The 14051-nt window shown below is 41.4% G+C and overlaps 1 protein-coding gene across 3 annotated transcripts in view; it reads left to right on the top strand.

Moving 5' to 3' along the window:
* Ubqn (ubiquilin) overlaps positions 1–14051 on the top strand; it is a 109564-nt gene that overhangs the window by 25070 nt on the left and 70443 nt on the right. For all 3 annotated transcript variants that reach the window (XM_080283674.1, XM_080283675.1, XM_080283676.1), the window contains exons 3-4: positions 1635–2071; positions 8933–9071. In XM_080283674.1, the coding sequence (XP_080139800.1) occupies positions 1635–2071; positions 8933–9071 (576 nt within the window). The remainder of the gene's footprint in view (positions 1–1634; positions 2072–8932; positions 9072–14051) is intronic.

Genomic DNA, 14051 nt, shown 5'->3' with positions numbered 1-14051 from the left:
TGGATCATTTTATGCCTGAAGAGGGTATTGGCTATCACCAACCCCCTCCCGGCACAAATGTCCACTAACGCACTCCCATTCTCATCTATCTCAGCAGGCACACCCCACTCACCAACTATTCCATCCACCTTCACATTCCCAACTTTACCATTCATATCACCAAGCAAAAACACTCTCTCATTCCTTCCAAACTTTTCCATGCACACTTCCACATTTGTCCAGAACTCTTCTCTCACTCTTCTAGCATGATCTTGTGTTGGCACATACACACACACAATCGCCCACATTTGTATTCCAACTTTCAACTTTACCCACACAATCCTTGACCCAACTGATCCATACTGTCTTATGCTCCTCTTCCATCTTTTACTCACAACTATACATACTCCTTCCTTTGCCCTCTCATTCTCACCTACTCCTGCACATATACCCCATCCATACTCCTATTCTCTCACACTTTCTCCCCTCCATTTTGTTTCAGTTATTCCACGTACATCCACTTTCGCACCCTCAAGCACCTGGACACTCTCTCTCTCTTTCACCTCATCATTCGCTCCTCTTACATTCCACGTAGCCATTACCAAGTCCTTTGTCCGGTCCTGGGTCGTCATCGTTTGGTCAGTCCTTGTTCGAGGCTTGTTGTTTGTTTTTTTAGTTTGTTGTTGTATTCCGGGGAGGGGCACTAACCCTCCGCCAACCCTTTTAGTCGCCTTTTACGACAAACAGGGATACTGGGGGAGTATTCTTGAAAAACCCCCATACCCCCAGTGGGTATTCATAAATCCATATAAAAAACTGTACTGTAAATAAAATCATATTCAAATCCTTACTCTACTACTGCATATGATGACACTTATCATAATACATATATATATATATATATATATATATATATATATATATATATATATATATATATACTGTATATATATATATATATATATATATATATATATATATATATAGATATGTGTGTGTGTGTGTGTGTATATATATATATATATATATATATGTATATAATGTTCTTTGTCCTTTATACTGTATTTGTGTGTGTGTGTGTGTGTGTGTGTGTGTGTGTGTGTGTGTGTGTGTGTGTGTGTGTGTGTGTGTGTGTGAGAGAGAGAGAGAGAGAGAGCACCCAGACTTGCCCCCCATTTCTTATATAGAGCTCCTACCCATCAAAGTGTCTGTGCATACCAGTGGTTGAAGGCCCTCAGTTGAATTAGGTAAAATAATTGGTGTTTGTTGGAATATAGTTTTAGAATCATTGGTGGAATATGAGGATGGGAAAGACCAGTGTATTATGTTGAATGTACTTCAGTACTTTCCAGAAGCTTGCTTTTGGTGAAGAGTATTGTATTACTTAATGTGATGTTGCTGATATGTAAGATAATTATGGTTCATTGACCTTAACTTGGCAGGATTTTTTGTTCCTTTTGCAGCTAATTTCCCATAGTTCAGTGGCAGGATGGGATAGCAAAACAGCTCTACATCTTTTGTATCATACCTCATTTGTGATGAACACCACATGGTCAGTGTTAAACTCATGTTACAACTGATTCAGGTTTGGGGAGATGACAGTTTTAGGCCAATTTAAAGTACAGTACACTGTGTACAAGTTCGTATGTTTTCAGGTGAGCAGCTAAAACAACACAATATCAAGGATGGTTTAACTGTACATTTAGTGATCAAGAGTGGCCCAGGGGCAGCGTCACAACCTAATAATCGCACTGGTGCTACTACAACAAGTGCATCTTCTGGCACCACAACCTCAACCTCCGCATCACCCAACACAAGTGCCAACAACCAGGCCAACTCTGCCAACAATCCATTTGCCGGTTTGGGTGGACTGGGAGGCTTGGGTGGATTGGGTGGCTTGGGCCTAGGTGGACTGGGACTAGGCAACCCAAACTTTCAGGAACTCCAGCAGCAGATGCAACGTGAAATGTTAAGCAATCCGGAAATGATGAGGCAGATAATGGACAACCCTTTTGTGCAGCAGCTAATGAATAATCCTGATTATATGCGCGCCATCATCACATCGAACCCTCAGATGCAGCAACTCATGGAGGTTTGGCATGACTTTATATTGTTATCCTTTGTAGACTGCACAATATAAAGTAAGTCTTCCTTATAAACACAGTAGTTTCTTTTCGTTTTGTCTCGTTTTTGAAGGTTCCAATATGCTTGCATGTGTCAGCCTTGGTCACCAAATGTCAGCTTTCCATGCTGCTCAATTTCTAGCAACCTCCGTATTCAGTTCCTTATCCCTGAGGTCACGCTGAATGACCTCATCCCAGGTCTTTTACAGTCCACCTCTTGTAACCTTACCCCTAATGTTAATACTTCTCACTTTCTGCACAGTTATCATCCCTCATCCTCTCCACATGCCCATAAGCACCTCAGTCTACCCCTACTCATCACAACACTAATACACACCAGTCCTATCCTACCTTTCGACTCTTCCATCACAAACCAACCACCCCAAAGCCTTGCACTCAGGGATGCACTGCACATCCACCCAGTCGTTGTCTTTTCTGTATGTTTGAGCCAGTGAATATCCTCTTCTTTTACTGCCCAGTCACACTACCATATAGCATTACATTCCTAACACATGCTGTATATAAAGAGCCCTTAGCTTGGAGGGAGAGCCCGTTCACTGTTGGGAGAGGCAACAGCACCATGAACTTCTTCCAGCCACTCCCTACTCTAGCCACAGAGCTACCTCCAACCCTACTTCCAGCACATAGCATATCTCCTAAACAACAAAACCCTTCTACACACTCAAGAGACTCGTCAGCAAGTTCAGTCCTTTCACACCTGACAGTCTTCTCATGTTCTCCCCAATGCACCACAAACATGAAATCAGCATTATCTTGTAGTCTGCCTCTAATACCACCACATCTCGTACGCACTCACTTATCAGATCACTGCATAAGAAGGAATTACTTCCCACACATATTGCACATGGGCACTCCCTCTTCTTTGACAGTACTGCCTCCAGCCCTAGATATCGTCACTTTTGTTTTATTTTATCTGGATTTACTCGTAAGCCCTTGTGCCTCATACCATTTCTCCACTTCCTAAATCTTTCCTCTGCCTCCCTTTCATTCTCTGGAATCAACACAAAATCATCAGCATTTACCATCTCCCATGGGAGTCCATATCTGAAGACACATGAGAGGGCTTTAGGTACCATGATAAACAACAAGGGGTTCGAGACTGACCCCTGATGCACACCAACATTCAAGGAAAACTCGTCACTCATATCTCCATTCACCCTTACCTGGGTATGAGCACCCACACACACAGCCATAACCATCCTGACCAGCCACTCCTCAATCCTAAGCTTTCTCATTGTCCACTTCACCACCTCTTTAGGGACCCTGTCAAAGGCCTTCTCCAATTCAACAAAAACAGAGTACAATTCCCTTTTCTTTCCTATACAGTGTATTTTTCCAGAAGCTGTTGAACAATGAATGTGGCATCTGTGGTCCCTTTCTCTGGCATAAGCCCAAACTGCATTTCATCATTATCTCCACCAAGGAGGTTATGTTTTCACCCCTGTCCGTTTGTTTGTTTGATGGTTGGTTTGTGAGCAAGATTACACAAAAACTACAGGACGGATTTCCTCGAAACTTGGTAGAAGAGTGGGCCTTGGCCCAGAATAGACTCCATTAAATTTTGGTGCAAATCTGGATAAAGGTGCAGATCCAGGAATTTTTTTTCACTTACTTTAACATTGTGAGATAGGGTGTTTTTCAACATTTTCGTAAATTTTTCAGTGAATATTGCATGGAACTTAATGGAAAAAATCAGGGATATTTAGGATGTTGGTATCTACAAATGTGCACAGTTTGGCATGGATCCGTACAAAATTCCAGATCTAGCAGATTTCAATTTGCTTTTATAGGGGGGTAGTCTTTTTCCAGCTGCATGTTGGGCCTAGTTGGAGGTATGTGCTCTAGTGAGTGCCATTCCGTTATTCACAGTTTCTCTAATCATACCTTCTAGGACTCTCTCCATTACTTTCATTATCTGGCCCAAAAGCTTTATGCCTTCATATTTTCATCTTTCCAGGACATCACCCTTCCCCTTGTACACATTTACAATTGCTGTACACTCATCAGCCAATCATCTGGGACAGCACACTCATAAATAATCATATTTATCAAGTCAGTACCTAACCCCACTCATATATCTCCCGAGGCATTCAACATTTCATTAGTCTGTCCAGACACACTTACTGCATTCCGCGCCTGCATCCTGTTGATTGCCATGCTTACAGGAGTAGTGTCAGTCAGTGGCCAAGGGCCAAACACTAGATCTGCAGGCTCCAAACCTTCCTTGTTCCAGTCAAACTCCTCATTCAACAACCAGTTGTAATGCTCTCCATGTGTCTTTAATATCCCCTCTGTTCACCACTTCCTTTCCTTCATTATTCTTTACACACTTCTCACCCATGATGTCCCTTTTCTCCCTCTTCATCTTATTTGCCATCTTAAATATCATATTCTTCCTTTCCACACTATTTAGGTTGTCAGGTAAAATTCTGTGAGACTCACACTTTTCCCTGAAAACCTCTTTTCTAATCCTATGATTTCAGCCGAGTATTCTCGTTTGTTACCACTCTTTTTCTATTGCCGGAAATGCCATCTTTTCTCCTTAACTGCTCATCCCACCACCAAGTTACTTTATGTCTTGTGGAGGGGGAGGGGGGGCACCCTTGTCCATCGACACACTGAATCGGTAACTCTCAAGACGTTGTTCTTGAGGGGTCTCTACTGTTCATTAACACATCTATCAGTGTCTCCCTGTTCAGCCTCCACTCGCCTCATCTCATTACAGATAGTGTGGAAAGCTGCCATTTGGTACCAGGGCTGATGCATGCCAGTGTATTGGAGCCCATATAAATTATAAAATTATAATGCACTGTGGAATTGCAGAATAAGAACCCAGCATTTATACATTGTGATAAACTGTTAATAAGATATACTGTATACACAAAGAAATATAAGGAAAATGCATGTGTGGAGGGTTACTTCACATAGGCTAGATGACAGTTGATAAAGCCTTATGATGTTCTGTAATCTGGGTGAAAGGGTTAACAGTCTTTACACACTCCAGGAATTGTTTATGAAACATTGAAAGGTAGAGAGAGTTGGTTACTGCCCACCACACCACCGCACCACCACTTCCTGGTGCTCCGCTGTTGAAGTCCTCAGTCATAGGAAATTTTTTGTTATCCTGTCATTAAAATATTGTTCACTGTGTTTCAGCTTCCATATTTTCCTCCTAGGTGCATACAGTACAGTAGGTCTTCTCTCCCTGTTCAGCCACCACTCTACTCATATCACTATGGAAGGCATCCCTTACTGTTTTGTGTTTCAACTTCTATATTTTCCTGCTAGGTGCATAGGTCCTCTTTTTCATCACCTGCTTCTTAAGCACCACATCACATATCAATAACTTGTGTTGCTGCACACACATGTCGCTCCCTAAAACTTTAACATCCCTCACTGTCCTTCTATCAGTCCTTCTGAGTGGAAAATAGTCTAACTTGCTGCTATTTCCCCCCAGACTTCTTTTGATGTTCTTTATTTGCCATAAAGTCCATAATAATTCAAAGAAGAATTCCATATTATATTTCCATTGCTCCTTATAAAGCCAGTTTGCCAATGCTCTCACTTGTACACAATAAATTGTTATATTTAAGAACACATACCTGACATAAAGAGAACTGCCTATACAATTTAGTTGTCTTTTCCTTTAGAGTTTCCCACATTTGGTTGATTTATTGATTGTAGTTCCTGTCAGTATTTGGGGTGCAATTGTTAATGAATTATACTTGCTCTGTGGGTGCTGAAATTCAACTGAACTATCCAGCTGGACAGTATAATTACACTATCCTGTAGTACACTTAGCAAAATATTATGTGTAGACAAAGTGTCATGCAGTGGGTGAAAATTACCTTTTAAATGTACAAATTTTGTGTGACTGTTGTACTGGTAATTTATCAGTGCCATTTTAGATAATTATGGAAAAGTTTTATTCATATTATCTTTTGTTTAATTGTGAATTCTTTATGTTCAGTTTGTTTCCTGCCGTAAAGGCAGTTATAGTTATTTATAACAAAATACTGTCCTACAAAAGTTTGTCTGGTTTTTGTTGTGGTTCTGGGCTCATCTGGATTTGAACCTAATGGACTGTAGGCTGAAGTTGCCTTTTCCTGTTGGCCAGTACACTCTGTTTGAGAAATGGGAGGGCCTTGAAGGATGTTTCTATAACTGGTAACTTGCAAGGTGAGCATGTCGTAGTTCCATGTGAAAGTGTCCCTCGCCAGTCGTGTAGCTTTCTGTGTTGACATTGTTGGTTGACACATGAATTTTCTTCCATTGTAAAATGATTTAAAATATGGGGAAACTGGAGGCCACTACCCCTACCAGGGTTTTACTTGTAGGTGGACTGCCAACCAAGGCAAGAGGTAGATTGAGATGGTTTGGGCATGTGGAGAGGATGGAGGATGACAGTTGAGTGTGGAAGGTGAGAAGTGTGAACGTTCGGGATGGGGTTGTGAGTGGCAGGCCAAATAAGTCCTGGGAAGAGGTCATGCAGTGTGACATCAAGCATGAGAGACTGAATAGGGAGGCTGCCAGAGATAGTGTGGAAAGCTGCCATTAGGTCATCAGGGCTGATGCATGCAAGAATGTTGGAGCCCGTATAAATGACATAATTAAAATTATTATGCGCTGTGGAACTGCAGAATGAGAACCCAGTATTTATACATTATGTTAAACTATTAACAGGATATATACACAAAGAAATATGAGGAAAATGCATGTGTGGAGGGTTACTTCACATTGGCTAGATGACAGTTGATAAAGCCTTATGATGTTCTGTCATCAGGGTGGAAGGGGTTAACAATCTTTACACACTCCTTGAACTGTTTATGAAACATTGAAAGGTAGAGAGAGTTGGTTACTGCCCACCACACCATCCTCACCACCACTTCCTGGTGCTCCACCGTTGAAGTCCTCAGTCATTAGGAAATTTTATGTTATCCTGTCATTAAAATATTATTCACTGTGTCATTGTCATCTGCTGTATAGATGTTGGCCAGTGTTATTACAAGTTAAATACACCAGGACAGGAGTCTTGTGATTGATATCTGTTGGCAGGCATTAAATCTGGCATTATGCTTGTCCTTGTGATTTTCCAGATTTAGATCAAGAACTGGGATAAAGTGTTTTATGGCAAAACCCTCTGTTCGTTTCTTTCATTAGCTTCTTTAGATGAGTGAGACAGGTTTTTAAATCTGTTAATTAGTTTGTTGTTGGGTAACCAACTGGGACAGATCAGGTGTCGCTAACATGGCAGGGGCAACTGATGTCCACCAATATACTCACTGTCCTCCCTTCACACCTATTGCTAGCTCACTGTCTCATGAACTAGAATTGTGGAAAATTTGATTTACATGATATACTGTACAGTATATTGCATATTTTTTATATGCATTGTATATCAGTGAATTTTTATTAGCTTTGTAACATATTCATGGCATCCTAATCATGCTTTAAAACATAGTTTTCTGTCTTGCAGATCATGTTGCTTCCATTTTTACCAACCATTTAATAAAATTGAAATATAAGCCTTCCCAGTATCAAAGAACTCGCCTACCAGTGTTTGTTATTGATAGAGAAGGACCCAGCAGGCAAGCTGATCCTCTCCATTCAGAAATTACAAATTTTTTCAGAATAATGGATAAAATTTAACACTACCCGTCACTGGCAGTGTGCAAGGCTACATACAGAAGTTGACATATTACTCTATAGTTAATCAGTTACCAGTTTTTACCCATGGATTGCGCAATTACCTTTTTTTATCCCACCCCGTGGTGTGTAAAAAATGAAGAAAAAAAGTTCTTTTTCTTTAGTTTTTGTTTATTATAAACTTGAAGATAAACATCCAGGGCATAATCTGATGAAAAAAAATCTCTCTCTCTCTCTCTCTCTCTCTCTCTCTCTCTCTCTCTTTACATAAGATTTCATAGGGGAGTAGTGAAAAAAAAAATTTTTTGTTTATTACAAACTAGAAGATAAACAGCTAGGGCATCATCTGGTGAAAAGAAAAAAAATCTCTCTCCATCCATCTATGCGTAGCTCCATGCGTAAGTGTGCATAGGGGTGGAGTAGTTAGTGATAATGCATGCTGAGCTGTGGCTCACAACGTGACACGTCCCAGCCTGAGCTGTGGCTCGCAATCCACAGGTTAAACCAGAACAGCAGCTGCAGTAATGCATTTTAACTTATTTGCCCATAAGTATGTTACAATCATAATCATAACTTGAATGCCAGGTACAGTACAATATAGTAATTCATCCAGATGGATAGTACTGTATACTGTTCTCTGATGCACCCCTAATCTTTTCATTGTTAGTAATTGCATGCATTATGCTACTGTACTGTCCTAAATTGTAAGCATCCTTTATAAATATTTCCTGTGCTTTATTTCCTGTACACCAGGAAACAATTTCTATGCTAGGTGGTAACCATATAACCAAATTATGGTGCCTGGTGGTGTGATGGGTAATTACTGCACCCTGAATGGATTGAGCCAGTGAAGATTGACATCAGAGGAGTGGTTGGGGCTTATTGCTCACATAATGCCACTCAGGGATGAGTGAAGCTGGTCACTCATCTTAAATGTCTGGACCAACTTGCCTAGGCCTGGGCACCTACGCTCCTTGTGGGGCAACATAGGATTGGACGATGGATGGATGTGCTCTTATATATACTTACTATTCTGTATGTGCCTATATATTGTAACCCAAGAGTTCTTCCACCCAGCCTTCATCTCAAATACCCTTGTGATCTATATTATCATAGTGTATTTATTATAACACTTGATAAATCTGATGCTGTTCCCCTTACAGCGAAATCCAGAAATTTCTCACATGCTGAACAATCCAGATATGCTGCGACAGACCATGGAACTGGCTCGCAACCCTGCCATGCTGCAGGAGCTCATGAGGTCACATGACCGTGCTCTCTCTAATCTTGAAAGTATCCCAGGTGAGCATTTGGTCTCTTCTTAACACTAATCTTTGTCATTCTTTCAGAGTCATTTGCGATCTCTTGTGCCATTCTTGCACTGTTCTGGCAGTTGGGGGCTGTGTATATATACTGTAATAAACAAACAGTATCCCCTTCAATCCAGTAATGTATATTTTTAAATTTTCTAGTTATCACCAGTTGATTATATAGTAAAAGTCCTGTAATCTGAATGGCAGGGGACCGAGGGTCTTTCAGACTGTTGTTTTTTTCAGACTGTTGGGAGGGACCTCTGAGAACATTAGAAATATTTGCACTCACGATCACCAATTTCTGCCCAGAGGTGCCCCCTTCCTACCCCTGTATACCCAGGGAACAGGGAAGGGGACGGGGGGACGAAGTGAGCTTCACCTGCCTCTACCCCAGCTCCCAACCCTCCCCCATGCCCCTACCCAACCCCCCCCACCTGTCATTCTTATCTGGCAGTTACATCTCAAGCTTACTTCATGCATAACACTCATGGTCCCGTTACTAATACAAACATAGAACACTAAGATATGTTAAAAGTATATAATATAACTATCAACATGCTGCAGCAAGAAATTAATGCATTATGACATTGACATTAAAACAGATATGTTAACAACAGCCACCTCAGGCCTCATGTGTTGGGTGCGCACACACACACACACACACACACACACACACACACACACACACACACACACACACACACACACACACACACACACACACACACACACACACACACACACACACACACACACACACACACAAAGCAAATATTGTCCCCTTATTCAAGAAAGGAAATAGACAAAATCCACTTAACTACCAACCAGTATCACTGACCAGTGTTGTAAGCAAGGTTTTAGAAAAGCTTATAAGAAAAGCTTGGGTAAATCATCTAGAAGAACACAGTATGATAACAGAAAGACAGTTTGGTTTCAGAAGGAAAGTCATGTGTAACTAATCCTTTGAGCTACTATGACAGAGTAACAAACACAATACAGGAAAGAGAAGGATGGGTGGACAGTATCTATTTAGATTTCAAGAAAGCTTTTGACACAGTACCACACCAAAGACTTTTATGGAAACTGTACCATCAAGGAGGAATTCGAGGCAAACTGTTTTGTTGGATGCAAGATTTTCTCATAAAAAGAGAAATGAGAACAGTACTAAGAGGAAACTACTCATCATGGAAAGAAGTGACTAGTGGAGTACCACAGGGTTCAGTGCTGGCACCAATCATGTTTTTAGTGTATATAAATGATATAAACAGTAACACTGGAAATGAGAGCTATCTGAATATGTTTGCAGATGATGCAAAAATACAAAGAAGAATTACTAACACAGACTCTTGTAAAGAGCTACAAGAAGAATTAAATAAACTTCATGAATGGAGTAATACATGGCAAATGGAATTCAGTGTGGACAAGTGTCATGTAATCAAGTTTGGTAAAAGTAGAAAAAGACCTGATTGGGATTATAAGTTAGGAAATAAAACCCTATACACATCAGAAAGAGAGAAGGACCTAGGTGTGATTATCAATAACAGACTATCTCCGGCTGACTACATCAGCGAGAAGGTACGGAACATGTATACACTGCTTCCAAATATGAGAATAGCATTCACATACATAAATGAAGACATGCTAAGAAGGGTAATAACATCATTCATTAGACCAACCCTGGAATATGCATCAGTAGTCTGGAGTCCTCATCTCAAAAAACACATAGACAAGATTGAAAAGTTCAAAGGGCCGCTACAAGATGGATACCAAGCTTAAGGGACCTAAGCTACGAAGAAAGACTAAATAAACTGAATCTACCAACACTAGAGGAGAGAAGGAAAAGAGGTGACATGATAATGCTATATAAGTGCATATCGGGGAAGGAGAAAATAGACATAAATGATTACTTAATCTATGGAGAAGCATCAGGAAGAGGACACTGCAAAAAACTGCATAAGAAGAGAGGTGATAAAGACGTAAGGAAATTCAGTTTCCCAAACAGAGCAATTGATCAGTGGAATGCACTACCGAATGAAATAGTGTATGCCAAAACAATTCACAAATTTAAGGATATGTAGTATAAATATGGTTTAAGACACGGGACAGTACGAGCTTGACTCATTCCTGTAAAGATACAATTAGGTAAGAACAGTTAGGTAAGAACACACGCAGACACAGAGACCAAGCACGCAAGCACCCAGCAAATGAGGCCTGGTATTGGAATGCGAAACAACCGAACCCACCGGCCTCACGCTTCCAAGTGAGTGGGTTCTGCCTGCATACCGCAAGACCCTTTCGATGATGTCACAACTCGGAACGTAACAAGTGCGTGCGCACACACACACTAACAGCAATATGCACTAACACTCTCATCCTCTCTTCTTAATTTGATGAAAGATCCCAAGGACAAAACAATGGATTATTGGCGTCCTATACACACTATGTATCCAATACATAGACTTTTGTGTAAGCACCATTAAGATCCAGTCTGTAACCACATACAGATATGTGGTGTCTATCTATCTATCTATTGCCAGACGCCTCAATCCCGTTTGGGGTGGCCACAAACAAATCGCCTCCAAGTCGCCCTGTCCCCCGCCATTTCACTGCCCTGCTCCCAACTCACACCCCCCTCTCTCATATACCTCTCCACCCCATCCCTCCATCTCATCCTCGGCCTCCCCCTCCCTCTTCCCCCCTCCACCTCACTCACATACACTCTCTTCGTCAGTCTTTCACCCTCCATCCTCTCCACATGGCCAGACCACCTCAGTGTGTTCCTCATAACGCTTCCTATCACATCCACATCCACACCACAACGCTTCTTTATATCCTCATTCGTCAGCCTGTCTCTCCACGTGACTCCACAGGCCCCTCTTAAATAACTCATTTCCACTGCTCTCACTCTTGACTTGTGTCCTTCCAACAATGTCCAAGCTTCACTTCCCTACGTTAGAGTTGGTATCACAATACTGTCATGTAGTAACTTTTTCACTTCCATGCTCACTTCCCTGTTCCTTATCACTGCTTTCAAGGAACCAGCAACCTTTCTTCCCTGCTGTACCCTTTCAAGCACTTCACCCTCCAAACCTCCATCCTTACTCATCACACTACCCAAATACTTAAACGTACTCACATTTTCCAATTCCTCACCATCCAACCTCGCTGTACATTCACTAACTTCACCTCTCTCAAAGACCATCACTTTACTCTTCCCTACATTCACCTTTAGGTTCCGTTTCTTACACACTCTCTCAAACTCATCCACCAAGCCTTGCAGCTCCCCTTCATCTTCACTCAGCAACACAGTATCATCTGCAAACAACAGTACAGGGAGTTTCCAAACACTATCCTCTCTCACCAGGGCCACTCCAACATCCACTACCCTACCTTGTACCTCTTTTATTACCCCATCCATTTACAGATTGAACAACCATGGAGACATGACACATCCCTGTTTCAAACCAACTTTCAAAGAGAAAAATTCACTTAGTTCACCATCCACACGCACTGCAGCCTTCGCACCATCGTACATACTCTTCACAGCATTCAACAACTTCCCATCTACTCCATATATTCTTAACACTTTCCACAATCCTTGTCTATCCACCCTGTCATATGCTTTGTCCAAATCCATGAAAGCCGCATACAACTTCTTTCCCTTCTCTAGAAACTTTTCCACTAAAGATCTAAGAATGAATATCTGATCTACACAACCTCTTCCCTTCCTAAAGCCTCCCTGTTCTTCTCCAACTAATTTCTCTGTTCTTTCTCTAACTCTGTCTATAAGTATCCTACCATACACTTTTCCTACTATACTAAGAAGACAAATGCCCCTATGATTACCACACACTTCTTTTTCCCCTTTTCCTTTGTACAAGGGAATAATTATACCTGACTTCCAATCCTCCGGGACTCTACCTTCCTCCCAGGCCAATCTTCCACATCCATTCTACTACTATCCCTCCCCCATGCTTCAGCATTTCACCACACACTCCATCAATTCCTGGGGCTTTCCCCGATTTAACTTTCTTCATTGCTTCCACAACTTCTATCCTACTGATTTCTTCCTGTCTTCTCACCTCCCTCCTTCTCCCAGCCATTCCCCAGCCACTTATACTCGCATTACTTCCATCCTCTACGTTCAACAATTCCTTAAAGTGTTCTCTCCATCTGCTCACTTTTTCTCCCTTCTCCACTAGTAATCTACCATTTTTATCTTTCACTCCCCTGCTAACTTCACTTCCACCCTGTCTTACTCTTTTCACTTCTCTCCAGAACATTTTCTTACAGTCCCTCCACTTTACACTCAAATTCCTTCCAAATTCCTCATCCACTCTCTTCTTACTCTCTCTTACTAATCTTTTCACCTCTCTCTTCCTTTCCACATATAACTCTCTCTTCCGCCTCTCAACTTCTTCCACGCCCCTATTTCTCATCCATTCATTGTATGCTTTCTTCTTTTGTGCCACAGCCTGTTTCACCTCTTCAGTCCACCACGCTGTTCCTTGCACCCCCCTCCGTCTTCTCTCCCTTCCACACACCACATCACATGCTGCACATATTTCTTCTGTAAATATCTTACACATACCTTCTACGTCTCCCATCTGCTCCAATTCATATTTGCCCAATCGTTCCTCCACTTCTCTCTTATACTTTGCCTTTTTCTCATCCTCTTGTAACCTTTCCACTCTCCCTTGAAGTATTATAATCCTTCTAGTCCCGGCTGATTGCTGGACGCAGCCACTCAGTCGAAGCACCTTTCTTGGTGAGACAGTGAGCCAGTTGTTGTGATGTATCCACCCAAGACACCTGGGATGGCCGTTGTTATTGTTTTTGTTTTACTGTCTTGCTGCAGCGTGTTCGTAGTTATATTATACTGAATACTTTTTACAAATCCTAGTCTTTTATGTTTGTGTATTAGTAATGTGACTAAGAGTGTAAAATATGAGGCTAGCTTGAGATGTAA

Source organism: Coenobita brevimanus, chromosome 98, assembly GCF_032717465.1.
Source record: "Coenobita brevimanus isolate Jiangsu-jjx chromosome 98, ASM3271746v2, whole genome shotgun sequence".
In the NCBI taxonomy this organism is placed as follows: Eukaryota; Metazoa; Arthropoda; class Malacostraca; order Decapoda; family Coenobitidae; genus Coenobita; species Coenobita brevimanus.
Note: the sequence above shows the minus strand (reverse complement) of the source record. Positions and strands in the feature narration are given on the sequence as shown.